We start from the raw sequence: 16,677 nt of genomic DNA, 5'->3' as shown, positions 1-16,677 counted from the left end.
TACAATACATACTTGACAAAGTTGATGAAATCAGAAGTCCGTTTAATTTTCTGGCCGTCCACAGCGTTTGTACTTTATGTGTTTCCTGTGATGCCCACAGTGAGTCACCCAAAACGACTGACAGCACAGTATAAAAACAGCTTGTACGTTTTTAGACACAGTGGCAATGACATAATGGTCTCACACAGGCACGTGCAGAGGGGGGGGGGGGCTAGAGGGGCTTGAGGATTCTGGATCAGCACCATGATGCCCATAGTATATACAGTATTCTGAACAAGGTCTAAAATGTCACTGTGTGTGCGTGCATGTGTGTGTTTTATGTATATGGATTATTTTAAATTATTACTCATGATATAACATTGTCCAGACATGGCTGGTAAGGACATGAGGAGGAAACAGAGCTGTGTGAGGCTACTAAAGGCAGGGCTATAACATTTTTCTGTCATCATTTTATTATAGATTAAGTGCTGGAGTTGTTAGGTGTGGATAATTAAATTATAGTTTATTGCAATAGGAAGTTGTGCCTTGTTCTCAGAAAGACAGCAAGTGGAGAGTGATATATGAGAAGATGGGATGGAAGGAAGAAGAGAAGCAAAGAGTGATTCACAGGCAGAGCCTAAGTGCTGTCACCAATCTTTGCATTTAGTTATTATCTCATGACACTTGTTTAATCAGCTACCATCTCTCCTATGGACTTTTTAATGTCTACAGTCTCAGATCAACACAGCCCTGCCCTCCAGCACTATCCACAGCAACCCCTCAACAGCAACATTGTACCCATCAGGTAAAACATCGGCTACGTTTGCTTTGCCTTGTTGCCCATATTAGATTCTTGATGAATGTGTGTTGTTGTTATTCAGCCTGGCTCAATGTGCCCCTTTTTAGCTTTAAGCATCCGCCCCTTTAAACCTCTCTGCACGGCCCTGGTCTGACATTATTTCAAGCAATGTGAGATCAACCACTTCCCTTCTGCCACACTGCCACCATTAAACAAAAGCTTTATTTAAAAGTCCTTCTCAAATAATCCTAGTAAGCCTAGAAGTTGTTTTTCAGAAAACTCCAATCTCATATTTCTACGGTAATAATCTGAAAACGCTGTCGGTGTTTTGTTTTCTGTGCATATCTTCCTCACGTCCCTCCTGTCGCTCTCTTGGCTGTCAGGTTGTGCCTGAGTGCGTGCAGCTCTTGGATCAGCAGTGACAGCTCTGTGGCTGCAGCCTCTTTTTCTCTCACCGCCTCCGTCAGCATCCGTATTGCGCCGCCCTGCTGGACTGGAAGAGGAGCAGCCAACAATAAATGTTTGCTTTTGTTTGCACATTTCTTTTATTTTTTTCTATTTATTTTTTATCTCACCTAAGAAGTAAAAAATGAGTAACACTGTGAGCAGAAGCAAAGTGATGATAGCGCAGCCCATGGCATAGGCCCGGGATGAACTTGGCGTCAGCATGTCCTGCAGTCGGCTCTGCCAGGATTTGCTGCCTGGGTGGCCTCTTTGATTGGCAGCTGTCGTGTCGCAGGTGTAAATGTTCCCATTTGGCGAAGGTGTGTACACCGGACGAGGAGCCCTCATTCCTGAAATCGCATTTTGTCAGAGTCAGTGTTTTAATGCGTCATCGCACTGTGGATGGTGTGTTTGGGGTGATTTTACCTTTGTGGCTGTGCTCGGGGTGTGTTCGGTGGAGGTCGTTGATGGAATCGACAGAATGCAGCTCGATCTCGGTGAGATCTCTGTCGCTGACTCTGTAGAACTGAGGAGTGGTCTGGGTGGAAGAGGGCCTCGACATGTCTCCTTGTCTTGAGAGAAAAATCAGGAGGAAAATATGCTCACTGTTTGCTCCAAAAGGCTCAACTAATGAGCAATTCCTTTGTTGATCATTTAAATGAGAGGTGCTGCAATCTTGGAATAGTTCTGAAATGCAAAGAGAGGCTGTGCAATTTTAAAGTTCCATAATAATAATACATTTGAAGCTTGGGTCTGTAAAGATTATGTTTCTCTACCAGAGCTCTGTTCCTATGGAACAAGCTCAGCCCTTAACTCAGTCATCAACCTTCGTCTGTTCTCTCCCATAGTTTGTGTTTGGTTCTCATCTCTCTGTGCTCTCGATAAGGTGGCTTTACCGAAATCTCTTCCTGTTAAAACACAGATCTTCCTTCCTACTGTCACCTGCATGCTCACAGGGGATTATCTGATGTTTGAGGTTTCCTTTCTAATATTGCTTTCCTTCTTGAAGTGAATGCTGCTGCGCGTTGGTGGTATGTAGGTAAATTTTAACTAAACTGATCTCAGTCACTGCCTTTGGAAAGTGGACCACAGCTGCATGAAAAAAGATTTTCATAAAATATGACCAAAAACATTGTACGATTTTTCAAGTCCTTAAAGTAGTAAAATAGGCCCAGATTAAGTAAGTGAAGCATTAGATTCAGACTGGGTTATTTATCAGTGAAAATGTGCCAGTATTACACAACTTTCAGTGAAGATTTTTAAGCCCTTGCTTTCAGTATCTGTAGATTGCTTTAATCCTACACACCATCTTGGAGGAATTTTATCCCATACAGAAAAGCTTTAGGATGTTGGTGGGATTCCTCGGATGCTCAATTCAGGAACATTTCTACTGGGTTAAGGTCAGGTCAGGACTTTGACTGCTCAAACCCCCAAAATTCATAACCCAGAGTTAGTTAAACTCCAGGGATATCACTCTGTCCAGTTAGGAAGCTTCAACCACGTCTGACAGTTTGCTCAGAAACATGTACATGAGTAACCCAATCAATGATATTGTGTGCTTCTCCTGTTCCTCCTGCTGGGTTGAAGCGCTTCTACAGCCATTTCCAGCTCTTCTTAAGTAACTGCATGTTACCTGGCATCTCCTCCACACTCTGGAGACTGTGCTGACCTGCAAACCTTTTTGTGATGGCATTTATGAAGGTGCCATCCCGGAGGAGCTGGATTACACATGTAGTCACAAGAACACTAGGAAAAAAAGCAAAACTAAAAAAAAAGGGATAAGGACAGAGAAAGAGTCTATAACATCTGCAAAACAATTCCTTTTTGGGGGTTGTCTTGTTTTTGCTTCTCTGGTGAATCTGTTGTCACTTTCAGTGAAAGGATTTGAAATGGATTCATAATGGTTTATACCTACTAAATGAACACACTGACATCCCTGAGGTTAAACAACACCACCCTCTTTCATGCTGTAGATAGGAGAATAATGTGTCAACCTTTACTCAAACACAACATTTGCTCCACAGAGGTTGTTAGAGAAGCCTTCAGTGGCTTAGATGCTATATCCTACATTGCTTTGTGACTTCCTGGACTATCACATGACTGGTTCTCCTGGTTTCTCTCATGCCACTGAAATTCCCAGTCTTTTTGGAGCCTGGTTAAATGAAATGAGGACACAGATACTAAATAAGTAAACACAGATTAGGTCTTTTTTGGAGGGAAGAAGTTTGTGATATATTCTGCTGGTGGAATAAAGCAGCAGGTGATGGCTCGGGGTATGAGGGTTGCCTATTTGAAGAGAAAACACACAGGTCAAATGGGCAGCTGATTAATCAGAGCTATTATTAAAGCTGGCTGCCTAACCGATAAAGGCACAGTGCTGCTTGAATTTCAGACAAGGGCCAAAGGATGTTTCTATCTAGAGACTAACATAATTCTAAGTGGGATACAGGATTTTATGAACCTACCTAAATAATGTAAACTCATGGACCTGAGCAGATTTCTTTTACTTTTTAAGTACAAAAAAGTAACATTTTCTTCTCACCTACCTTGTGTCACCATAAACAAATGCTGTGTTAGATTTTGTCTCTTCTCGTCAGTCACTCTTCTTGCTCCCCCAGTTCTCACACATCCAGACACTCGATGGCCAAAACATATGGCTGCACCCAGTGGCGCAGCAGTTAAATCAATTCAATCTCCCGATGGGTCTTTCAGGGGCCACACTGTGACAAAATAAATCCAAATAAACTCCCGTTCAATCCCAGCAGTAAAATCTTAATATTTTAAAGCCAAAGGGAAAGCGTAGATTTTTCCCAAGGGTCCTTCTGCTCCTGAGTGTCACTGAGCAACTGCAGGATGCCCCAGAGCCACCCCTCCTACTACTAACTATGTTTGTGTGTCTGATTTAGCCCACCCTAGTTTTTTTCACCCCTGCTCCAAGCATGCTTGTGCACACGCCCCAGCTTTCCAGGCCTTAAAGGCCTAAAATAGCAGAAGGAACACGGGGTTATTATTAGCTGCTCAGCCAAAAGGATGACTCAAAGATCTGGGTGGAGGGCATGATGGGGGTACAGAGGGATAAACACACTCATAAATACTCACAAGGACAAATATCACAGTCTGGCAGCTTCACCTGGCCAAAATATCCTCTCAAGTGTGAGAATCAAGAATGGATGCTGTAGTGTGTACGTAGAGGGTGGAGTAACTGTGTGTCATGCTAAACTGAATGCTGATAAAGGATGTTAGGCTCATTATGAAAAATCATCAAAATGTGCTTTGAAAACAATGAAAGCAATGGCTCAATGGGGCCCATTTAATATCCTCTCTGTTTCTTTCATTCTTGATCATTGAACGAGAGCAAAAAATCTGCATAGTCTTCAGATTCAATGCTTTTTTTTTCAGGCTTTTCTTCGCTAGTTATGCTAAAAGATTTTTGGTATTGAATAAAAATATTGACACTGCACGAGGCTCTGAAAATCAGGTTTTACTTTATGTGAGAGCAGAAACACTCCAGAGCTAAACATTTCCACATTTATTAAACTGAGCTGATATACATATAATAATTTTTATTTTGAATTTAGTCTCCCAAAGAAAGAGAACTTTAAGGATTTGTTGTTTATGTGCAAAACAACAGAATTTCATGAAGCTGATGTAAACAAATGTTTTTTTAAATTATTTTATTTTATTTTATGAATGAAGTGGGAAGCCAGTAATATCTCAGGTAACACCCACATTGTGTTTTCTTTTATAAGATTGAGCGTGATTCGCTGAACCAACCAGCAAACGTCTGCGCGCCAGCGGTCCAATAACTACATAACCCACAAGTCCTTGCAGCTAATCGTTGCGCTTCATGTGGTTTTGCTAGGTGAGCGCACGCACACTGCACTGAAGAGTTTAGAAGCACAGCGGAACTTTTGTCTCACTGTCCTTGTCACTCTTTCTGTTCCTCATTGTACTACCACAATGTTATCTTTTATGTGATCCCTGTTTTACTTGACTGTATGTCTATAATGTGATAAATAAAGTTTAAAAAAAAAAAAAAAAAAAAAAAAAAAGCACAGCGGAAGTGTTACCCCGTCAGGAGCAGCGAGAGTGAGTGCTGAATTTAGCGGGGACTCAGGTGTCATGATGTGGGCTCGGTTGACGGTTGGAGCCGGGGCTTCGGGGCTCGGGTTGCGGGCTGCAGGGGACGGTTTGCTGCGGTTCGTTGGAGCTGGATGTGCGGGGAGGAGGCAGCAACAGAGCCGGGCTGCCAGCACAGAGGTAAGCAGAGCCGTGAACTTCAGTCCTTGCAAGTGTGCCAAAGGCTTTTGGCATCAGACTTCACACGCACCTTTTGTTGTTATGAGTTATTTATCTATTTGCTGAATTTTCACTCGTTTCATTTGTCACGTGTTCAATATTACTTATTAATTTTTTTTTAAACTCTAACTTTGGTCCTGTGGTATTTTAATCCTACTTTATAAGACTTTAAAGGACAATTTCAGGCCTGTAACTCACGTACTTTAATGAGATTTAAATGATATTTTTGATTGACTCGCTGAAGAAATCTTGCTCTATTATTGTTACTGCCTACTGTGTGTGTCTTTAGTCCTGTCTACCTCCCCTCACCCCCAACAGGTCACCTCAGAGGCCTGCCTGGTTCTTCCTGTTAAAAAGGACTTTTAACTTTCCACTGCCGCCAAGTGCTTGCTCATTGGGGGGTTGGTATGATTGTCTGATTGTTGAGGTTTCTCTTTATTGCTGTAGGGGTTTACCTTACAATATAAAGCTCCTTGAGGTGACTGTTGTGATAAGGGTTAAGGCGCTGTATTAATAAAACTGAGTTGAATTAATACAGTATTAACATGTGAGTTTGTGACAGCAATGGCTCGCCCATGCACACATAATGTATATCTGTCCCTGCAGAGTGGCCCTCCCCCCCTGCCTGCTTCACTTCACTGAGCTGCACAAAATGGCTTTATTAAAACCACGAGGGACTGACTCTGCAGTACTGTCAGCAAGGTTTAACGCAGGGCCAACTTACCCTTTCATCCATCTTTTTACTCCTTCATGACATCCCTATGCTTTTGTAGGTTTGTATGCAAAGAGGGTTTGGGTCAAAACAGTTGATCAATATAGGATCAGTCTTGTTCTTTCACTTTCAAGTACAAAGCAGTATAAATCCACAACGACTTAGGAGTATATGGGTCTGCAACCAGAGCAGCCACATGCCTTCGGTTTGTTTGCAATAACGGCTGACTGTGGACAGTTTGGAAAGGTGCAGACACACTCTGTCCCACAATGCGTTGCTGTGGCTGATAAGCCCACCTTCAGCTGGTTCAAAGGTCAGACTGAAGAGAGCACGAGAGAGAGGCCTATCAGCTGAGCTGTCTATTAATCAAAGATGTGTTGTTATTATGTTCCTGCTCACTGTGTTATTTGCAGAACATGCTAAACTACTAAACCTTTTAGAAACACTTTAATAGATTTAATAGCATGCAAGAACTCAGCAGTCACAGTATTTCATCTGTGGACTTTCACTACAAGCCTGATGTTTTCTTTTCCCCAGACTGCCTTGAAGAAGACTCCACTATTTGACTTCCACAGGGGGCAGGGGGGAAAGATGGTGGAGTTTGCAGGCTGGAGTATGCCCGTTCAGTATAAAGACAGTCACATTGCCTCTCACATGCACACCAGAGAGCACTGCTCCATCTTTGATGTCAGTCACATGTTGCAGGTGAGGCATGCGCTCTTAAACATGGGTGCAGATTTCAAGTAGAGCATCGCAACTTGGATTTGAGACTTTCTGAGATATTCTGCTGTAAATATTGGGAGCAGAGTGTGACCCCTGTGTCAAGCAATGTGTGTGTCAAGTGAAGAAATGTATGTGTTAGTCACATCATGGCAGAGTAAAAATGTCTAGTGTCTGGCTGTTGTTTTTATCCACCACCCAACTCTCCAGGAAACTGCTGCTGTTAAAGATTTAATTACAGACTTTTTGTTTTTCTCTGTCAGACCAACATCCACGGCAAAGACGGGGTGAAGTTTATGGAGTCACTGGTGGTGGCAGACATCGCAGAACTCAAGGACAACCAGGTAACGATTTAACGTTAACCAGGCCCGGCCCTAACCAATCTGGCGCCCTAGGCAAGATTTTAGGTGGTCCCCCCCTACATCGGCAGTGTAGTGTATGTACTCACAAGAAACCGAATAGCTTTGTCTTTGACCTTTTTTTTTTTTTTTTACTTAAAGAAAGCAAATTCACAATCAGAATAATTAACAAGATAAAAAAAATATATGAATAAATAAATGAATACAAAAAATAAAAAATGAATATATGAAATACAATAAATTTCATTTCATTTATTTATTTTTTTCACACTTGGTACAACAGATCAAACAAACCAACCACACTTTCTATCAATAAAGCACTACAACCATGTGTGAAAAGGAGCAGGAAGAAGAAAATATTCTTATTAAACCCCGCCCCCTATCTACATTCCAACTTATATTACAAGTGGGCACCAAAAATCAGGGAACAAACTAATATTAACATTTCTCTCCGGTCCTAACCCAAACCAAACAACAAATATACCACTCCACATAGTAACAAGGAGAAAAATAAAATTAAATAAATAAAACAAAAAATTATAATGGATCCATTTTCAATGAACTCCAATTTCATTCGCATTCTTCATATTGAGTTATCGTTTTAAGCATGTAACACTTTTTAAAACAATGTAAACTTATACAATTCTTTAAATTATAATGAAGAGAGTTCCACAGTCGTATACCCCTAACGGTTGGACTCCTTAATCTTTGTGTAGTCCTAGCTAACTGATGCTTAAAATAAAATTTCCTTCTGCTATCTTCTCCCCCTGAACACATTAAAAATACTCTTTGTAACTTAAAGGGCAAAATATTATTTTTAGCCTTAAACATAATTAATAGTGTCCGTAATTTCACTAAATCTCCTAATTTTAATCATTTTGATTTTATAAATAATTTATTTGTATGTTCTCTATATTTAACGTTATGGATCATTCGTATCACTTTCTTCTGTAATAAGTTTAGAGGTTTTATAGTATTCTCATATGTATTCCCCCAAACTTCAACACAGTAACTAAAATATGAGAAAAACAATGAAAAATATAAAATGCGCATTGTTTTATGATCTAATAAATCTCTTAAATTTCCCAAAATATAAATGCTTTTGACCATCTTCTTTCTAATATACTCAATATGAGATTTCCACGTCAAATTTTCATCTACTATTACACCCAAAAAACGAAATTTCTCCTCCTCTTCTTTTCTCTTTTTTCTTCCCTGGGCACCTGACAGTTTTGGCCGTTTTGACATCTTGTGTTGATTTTTTTTGATGTGGTGACGTCCAAAAGGAACCATAATACGGGAAGGGAGGGGGCGCACCGTGCGGGGAGGGGGGGGGCGTAATGTTGTAACAAATAATATTTCTATTAAATAAGCTTTACTTTGCATTTTAATTAACGTGGGATTATTTTTTGTATTTAGAAATAATAGTACCAACTTTTTTTTTTCTTCAACATTTGTGGCACTGGCGTGGCGCCCCCTGATGGACGGCGCCCTTAGCATTTGCCTATACGGCCTATGCCACGGGCCGGCCCTGACGTTAACCATTGTTTCGTTTTAAAACTGCTTTTACTGACTTTTTGTTCACTTTGAGGCAAGTGAGGGGAAGCTGTGAACACAAAACTAGCAGATCAGACATGTTGACTTTAATCAATTTTTTTTTCCTTCCAAAAATATAATCGTCTGGTGCTGAGCAGGCAGTGTACACAGTTTATACTGAGAGGGTTTCCTCTAAATCACCTGCCGGTTGTATTTAGAGACAAACAATGAGACTGTATCCACTGCAGCATGAGGGCATCAGTTCACTCTTGTTGTGTGAATGATTATAAAGGATATATCTTTAATCAACTTAAAAAACATATTCAAACATGTACATACATGTACATACATGTATGTATACACACAGGGCTGCACATAAGTGGTCCGCAGGTGCGCATGCGCTTTCAAAATAAAAGACGCGCACCAGATAAGAAGTTGCAACGCGCGTTTGCGTACATAAGATTTTTTGGAGGAGGACAGACATTTGTTTAGCACTCTTAAAGATGTCGAAGAAGCAAGCTCCTTTTAATCAATTACTTTGGTGTTCCTCCACCTCCAAAGAAATGTCAGCAGGAGTCCGAACTGCAAAAGAAGCACGTATTCTCGGAAAAGTGGTTGCAGGAGGTGAGCTGGCTTCAAACAAATGATGAACGCACTGAGATGCGGTGCAGAATATGCCGTGAAAGTCTCACTCTAGTGGACAAAAACAGTGCCTTTTATATAATATAAAAGGCACCACTTTTCTGAGAATACGCGCTTATTTTGCGATAAGTCAGAGAGAATTCATGACGATGTTTATGTGAAGCGTAGTTTGGATCTTCTTTTGCTGCTGGTTCAGTCAATATTGTTTGGAGAAAGAGATAAAAACCTGCAGCTTCAGAATGTAGCGCAAACGCAAAGCGCGGACCCGCTGACACATCACTGACACTTTCAGCCCCGGCCGTGCCCGTGCCGTCGGGTGAGAAAGGCGACATCTCACTGATTCTGATGTTTCGGCGGCTGCCTGCTTTTTGTTCAGAGTCTGTGTACCTGCTCTCATTTACTGTTTAAGCTGTTTGGTGGTTGTTGAAAATTTTGTGAGGTTTAACCTGAGATTTTGGCGTTTCTGGCAAAATACATTTATATTTAAAAATCGATTCAGATTTTAATGAATCGATATCACGTTATCCAAGCTAGAATCTATTTTAATCGATAAATTGGTAATTAAAACCCACCCCTAGTTCCAAGATCTGCGTGAGCACCCAACTGTGTCCAAGTTTCAACCATCTAGCTCAGGGGTGGGCAATTCCAGGCCCTGAGGGCCGGTGTCCTGCAGGTTTTAGATCTCGCCTTGGGTCAGCACACCTGAATCACGTGATTAGTTCGTTACCAGGCCTCTGGAGAACTTCAGGACATATTGAGGAGCTAATTTAGCCATTTAAATCAGCTGTGTTGGTTCAAGGACACATCTAAAATGTGCAGGGACACCGGCCCTCGAGGCCTGGAGTTGCCCACCCCTGATCTAGCTGTTGACTTGAGGTGAAGTTGAAGAATTTGCACATAGTCCTCATTCTTCATTATTCAAACTATTTTGTGTAATGTACTAGTGTCACTGCTAGTAAAGCCTCACCTTTACTCCTCCAAACGTACCTCCTGTCGTTGTGGCCAAAAAAGCTTTTCTTGTCTGACCATAAAACTTTTTCTTGTCCATGTGAACAGCTGCAAATTCCATTCAAGCTTGAAGATGCTGATTTTGGAGTGTGTGCTTCTTTCTTAATTGGTACCCTTTTAGTTCACAGCGACGTAAAACCTCACTGTGGACAGTGATGATGGCGTTCCAGCAGTATACAGTTATACAGGCTTGAGTCCTTGTGGTTCCTGGATTGTTTTTCTTTCCTTCAGTTGTTTGAACTGATGATCTTGGAATCTGCAGTTGTTTAGAAATGGCCCCAAGAGACCTTCCCAGCTTGTCTAAATCTGAAGTTTCTCTTAAGGCATCTTCACTGAGTTGGGTTTTCAGTTATTCTGAGTATTGGCTAATCCAGTGAGTGCAAGAGAGACTTAAAGATGAGAAACTTAACATAAACACGATGTCCACAGTGTCCTTTTTTCTGTTTCCTTCATTTCCTTTCTTGCCTCACCTCCAAGGGCACGTTGACCCTCTTCACTAATGAGAAAGGTGGGATTATTGATGACCTCATTGTGACAAAGACGGACCAGGGCTACCTCTACGTTGTCTCCAATGCCGGCTGTGCTGACAAGGACTCTGTTCATATGAAGGTGAATTCAAGAAAAGTATGTAGCAAAGAGACCGAGATTTAAAAAGCATCTGATGTGTGTGGGTGTGTTTTGTTTTCAGGCCAGACTGGCAGAGTTCAAATATGCAGGTTCTGATGTGGATCTGGAGTTTCTTGATTGCGCACTGATTGCTGTGCAAGGTAGAATATTTGTGTGACAGTCCGCCTTCTTTTTCTTTTCATCGGTGCTCTTACTATAGTCTTCATCACTTCCTTTCCTTTATACTTCTCTTCCTGCTTCCTTTTCATCTTAATTTACTTTCCTCTGGTTTTGCTTTCCCTCATTTGCTCTTTCTCTGTCCATCTATGAATTTTGGCTATTGCTTCTGATTTTTTTATTTTTTTATTTTTTTTTTCCTTTTCTTTTTGAACTCCTGCAGTTTAGGTGTTTCAGATCTTGCAGATAAGAATTTATTTGCATGTCTCCAGGTCCCACTATGTCTCAGGTGCTCCAGGCGGGATTGAAGGAGGACCTCAGTAAGCTAACTTTCATGACCTCTGCCCTGGCCACAGTGTTCGGTGTTCCTGACTGCAGACTAACTCGATGTGGATACACTGGAGAGGACGGGGTGGAGGTGAGCACATATGTGTGTGCTTGCAGGTTCTTTCATGCTTCGGGACAACTAGTTTTGTATTATAACTTGTGTTTAATGGACAGTGTTTTTATTAAAAAAAAAAAAAAAAAGCTATACTGGCAAGCAGTTCTGTGGGGTCCCACGCCTCTCTGCTGGCCCTGTCCCCCATCACTCCCTCTGACAACCAAAAGCCCATGCAAGTCCTCGAATGTCCGTTATTGCCTGGACAGTGTGTTATTTCTTTCTAACCTCGGTGTGTAACTCTTATTAGGCCTGGTCTTTAGTGAGCTAACCACTGGGACTTGTGCAAAAGCCCACACTCTCAGATACAGTGCCATTTATGGAAAAGAGTGCAGCTCTAAAAGAGGCATATGTGTCCTATCGAAACCACAAATGCAAAACCAAATGTTAGGCCAAAGTCAAAAGGCTGTGGACTAACTACTCTGTATCCTGCCATTGTTGATTCACAAGTTGTCTTTTAAAAAAAAAAAAAAAAAAGATTAGTTACTTGCTGATATGCACCCGCTCAAAAAGGAAGAACCGGTTTCATATGAATGATCTACTAAAAGAAGTGAATTTTTTTTATTTTTTTATTTTTTATTTTTTAAGGGAACTGCAGGTCCTTGAAGGGTAATACAGTTTGAAGCTGGAGGATCTCTATATAAATATCCGCGATAAGCTAGGTTCCCTAACTTTCAGTAGCTGTTGAAAGGATAAAGTTGTGGTATATCAGTGGTTAGAAATACCATTATTACTTTAGGATTAGTTTAACACAAAGTTAGTGCTGATCCGGGACCATTGCTGGAGTCACAGTGCGCAGCATCAAGGTCCTTTCATATTGGCGGCAGCATGTGCTGCTAATGCTAGCTAAAAGGCAAGGATCCGGAATTTGTTGCGCTGGCTGCTGAGCTCTGTGGGTTTTTGCAGCAGCTCTACTTGTACTAGATGCACCTGCTCCTTGTCGTTTCTATCTCTGACACACAAATCTTTTTACACATACAAATCCTGATTTACAAGTACAAAATATTTATGACCACAATTTGAGCCCATAGAGGCGGCTTAAACATTTGACGAACAAGTTAAAGTTTGCTGGTTTTTGTGTCCAGGAGGAGACACAAATCTCTTTGAGTTTGTGTCAGGAAGCTGATTCTGCTGTTTGAAAAAATAAATAAAAAATCTGACAAATAAAACAGAGAGAGGTACCTGCTGTGGTGACCCCCTTGTGAATAAGGGAGCAGCTGACAACAGCTTCTTAATATGTAATCAACATCCTGAAGTAGGCTTAATACACTTGCACTTATTCGGGCATTCATTTGATGCAAATCATGTTTGAGGAAACGTCGTCTCTGCAAACTGCTGCTTTGATTGTTAACAACAAGATTCAGTTTAATTTTTGGTGCCATCAGCTGTAGATCTGCCTGGTTTCTTGTAGCTAGAGCGCCATCTAGTTCTGCTATATCGTTTTCCAAGACAAAAAGACTCCTCAATGTCTTGTTCCAGAAATTCTTACTCAAAACATCCAGAAACCTTATTGTGAGCACTTAATCTAGAAAATGTTTTCTGTTGGCTGAATTACAGCAGCCAGCTGTATCACTCAATACAATAAAGAGATTGTGTAATTGAAGGTTTGCATCCTGTGAAGCTTTCATTACACAAGCTAGCTGCACGTCTTTTGATTGGCACATATAAAATAGTTCCTACATTGACTGACACACACACCAGGGTCTGTGGCTGACAGATCTGTAATAAACTTCTCCAAAACTGGTATAAATTGCACTATGTATCATGACATGCGTAGATGTAATCTTGAGGTGAAATTTGTAAATCTCTGAACTTTATTGACATTAAAGGTACTTGGATAGAGACGTGGCTCTACAGTTTGCCTGTGTCTCTGTGTGTCAGATCTCCGTCCCTGAGTCCAGAGTGGTGGAGCTGACGGAGAAGCTACTGACCAACAGTGAGGTGAAGCTGGCCGGGCTGGGAGCTAGGGACAGCCTACGACTGGAGGCGGGGCTTTGTCTTTATGGCAATGACATCGATGAGACCACTACACCTGTGGAGGCCACGCTTGTCTGGACCATAGGTTGGGGTTTAATTTTTTTGGTCGTTTATTCTTTTTTTCTAACGGCTGCTTTTGTGTGAGGCTGTCATGAAACTTGTGATTTAAAAACATTTAAATTATTTTGTTTTTATTTGCCACTTAATAAGCAGCTGTCGACTAAGGCGTCACTCAAAGGTAAACGTTCTTCTGATTGGTCTCCGAAGGCGAGAAGCAGCACATGTGTTAGGATCTTTTCCTAATAGTGTCACAATTGCATACCAATTAGATACCACCATCTGATAATTTGGAATTGCACATAAGATTTTTATTTCCTTTTTAAAATTTTTATTAGAGGATCCCAGATGTTGTTGTGCACGCCTGCCTTTTCATTCAGTCTGTCAACGAACTCTGCTGGTGTCTCACACACAGGAAAGCGCAGACGCCAGGCCAAAGATTTTCCCGGTGCTGACATCATCATACCTCAGATCAAAGCCAAGACAGCCAGGAAGAGAGTGGGTCTGGTGTCCACCGGCCCCCCAGTCCGGCAGCACACCCCTATTCTCAGCCCTGATGGAAAGGTCATAGGTCAGAATGTGCCAAAGTGCAAACAGACATAAAAACATACCCCCCCCCCCCCCAAACAATTATGAGAGTATTGTTGTTTGCCACAGTATCTGTTATGATGTTGCCAATTGGGGTCTCCAGACTCAGACATTTTCAAATCTTACATGTTAGGGCTTTAAAATAGATACGATCGCAATGTTTGTATTTCTGTGGTATCATATCAAATGTCAGTGAGATGATTGTTAAGTGTTTCTTCACACGCTGCATGATTGCAGACATGACAGTGCCTGTCATATAGAAATAAATGACTGAAAAAAACTGTACAACAGGATTTCCTTGGAAAGACAAATTCCTTTGTGTTTTGTACAGGTGAGGTGACCAGCGGCTGCCCCTCTCCTTGCCTGAAAAAGAACATTGCCATGGGTTACGTGGATGCGGCATTCGCCAAAAATGGAACAGCCATCCAGGTCGAGGTCAGGAAAAAGGCAGTGCCGGCCACCGTCAGCAAGATGCCCTTTGTGCCCACCAAGTACTATACTGGTTAGGAGAGACACTTTTATAGCGAGTATAGGTGCTGCTGAGCGTTCCTTCAAACGATCCCGTATTTGCCAGCACTGCCCCTTCATTCTTAGCTCACTATTTAAAATGTACAAACCTTCACTGGTGAGTCCAACAGAGGAAAAATTAGTCCAAAAATTACTACTGACTATTGATCGGTCACAAATATATTAAGTTTAAAGTACTCAGTGTTCATATTCAGTCACCAGGGCTGCTGCTTTGAGAATGGACATTATAGGAGCTCATGTAGAAAACAGGGTGTCCAGATGACCCTCTTCATAATGTATTGCAAAGCATTTTTATCCCTTGTCCCCCCCGTCCCACATATTAAGAGTGTGTCCCACATTTTGATTGGCTCTGCAGGATGTGCATGTCTATAAAGTCTGGCTTGTAATCAAACTGTCTGAAGACAGCAGGGAAGGCCTTATATTCAAGTGGAAGTTAGTCCCACTTAGAGTCATGTAGCTCTGCCCATCAGGGAAAGATGATTTTTCGGAAATGTGATGGAAACTGCCACGAAGAAAATTATTATGTTAAACTGGGAAATTCAATTTGTCCAGCTAAAAAGTTCCACATCGTCTCGTTTTTTTTTTTTTTTTTGGGATCGGGTCACCCTACATAGAAAGACTTTGCACAGACTGCCAGTCCTTATTTAATAATTCAGTATTATGCATGCATCAGGTTAAGAAATTCATGGTGCACTAACATGGGTTCCCCTGCGGATGATGGGGCTGAGACATTGTTCACGTTGTTCCGAGACCAAGTTATTTTGGATTTTTTTTTGTTTGTTTAATGAAATACTTTGCCGCACTTTAATTTTTCCAGTGGGAGTAACAAAGATGTAAACACTAGCATTTCACTTTTTATTGCTAACAAAACATGAAATCATTTCAGTTTGTCACTGTTGGACCAAAACAGAAACTGCACACTTGTGAATGTTATAAACCAAATTTCCAGTGACCATGGTTTTATAAAATGCCTGATTTGTAAACAGTGGCGACTTGTTGTCCTTCAATGCAAAATGTCTCTGTCTGAAGTGTTGTAGTTTTTACTTTACTTTTTTACTCTTGGTTTGGTGATTCATAAAGAAATCTTAAGATAAAAACACTTTGCACCTGGGCAACATGTGGTACAAGACTAACTTGAAAAGATGTTAATTGTAATTGTTTTCTGTCTGCTTCTAATGAAATTTTAATTATCAAATGGGACACTGTCTTATGACTTATGTATGTCTGCAAAACTACTGACTCTTAGGTTCTCTTGAGTATTTGCTGTGAGTTTGTACTAATACTTGGACTAATTATGGAGTTTTTGTAAACATTTTCTATTGATATGAGGTCTCTTCTTTAATAAAGGTGATTTTTGTTCAGTCCTCTTCTGTCAACTTCAACACCCTTTGTGCAGAATATCCATTAATCCTGTTATGCACAGGTCCATCTAAGCCTTGCCTCTCTTTGTTTTTAAACCATGGTTTAAAGACAAAGTTAGCGGTTCCCCCACCTCAAGCTCTGTATCCTGTATTTATTGTTAGTGCCACCATCTCCAAATGTCAGGTCTCGATACTGTGTTGTGAATAATACCCAAATCAGATACAGTAAAAGATTTAAATTCAAGATTACATTGGTAAAATGTTCATCTCCAAGCATGAGTCTGGAGGGATGTAAATGTGTTTTCCCCAAATTCGACTCATGGCTCACACCTTTGAATCAATAAAACACGATTAAAGGCGAGCCGTTTGGTATGAAAACCCCAGAAATTCCAACTTCAGTTCAAAACAAATGCATGACTCAATTTATTTAATCATATCAAGTCCAC

General features: G+C 41.0%; 2 protein-coding genes across 3 annotated transcripts; one reads left to right on the top strand and one right to left on the bottom strand.

Moving 5' to 3' along the window:
- Positions 1-25: 25 nt before the first annotated feature.
- LOC146684297 (uncharacterized) lies at positions 26-4,122 on the bottom strand. Its single transcript, XM_085443837.1, has 4 exons — positions 3,769-4,122; positions 1,649-1,794; positions 1,354-1,572; positions 26-1,271 (listed from the first exon to the last, which is right to left on the bottom strand). The coding sequence occupies exons 2-4, from the start codon at positions 1,782-1,784 to the stop codon at positions 1,129-1,131; spliced, it is 498 nt and encodes a 165-aa protein (XP_085299963.1). The 5' UTR covers positions 1,785-1,794; positions 3,769-4,122; the 3' UTR covers positions 26-1,128.
- Positions 4,123-5,079: 957 nt separating this feature from the next.
- Positions 5,080-16,231, top strand: amt (aminomethyltransferase). Of its 2 annotated transcripts, none has more exons than XM_085444143.1 (9): positions 5,080-5,482; positions 6,771-6,938; positions 7,217-7,297; positions 10,976-11,107; positions 11,187-11,265; positions 11,554-11,699; positions 13,602-13,782; positions 14,170-14,325; positions 14,674-16,231. In XM_085444143.1, exons 1-9 carry the CDS (start codon positions 5,345-5,347, stop codon positions 14,847-14,849), a joined length of 1,257 nt encoding a protein of 418 aa, XP_085300269.1. In that variant the 5' UTR covers positions 5,080-5,344; the 3' UTR covers positions 14,850-16,231. The 2 variants fall into 2 exon arrangements, with proteins under 2 accessions (XP_085300269.1, XP_085300270.1); XM_085444144.1 differs by lacking the exon at positions 5,080-5,482 and adding an exon at positions 5,517-6,294.
- The last annotated feature ends 446 nt before the right edge of the window (positions 16,232-16,677 follow it).

Source organism: Copadichromis virginalis, linkage group LG20 (genome assembly GCF_057382275.1).
Source record: "Copadichromis virginalis isolate Kocher_CV1m ecotype Utaka linkage group LG20, C_Virginalis_male_GT1.1, whole genome shotgun sequence".
Classification (NCBI taxonomy): domain Eukaryota; kingdom Metazoa; phylum Chordata; class Actinopteri; order Cichliformes; family Cichlidae; genus Copadichromis; species Copadichromis virginalis.
This window is presented reverse-complemented; position numbering and strand designations above follow the sequence as displayed.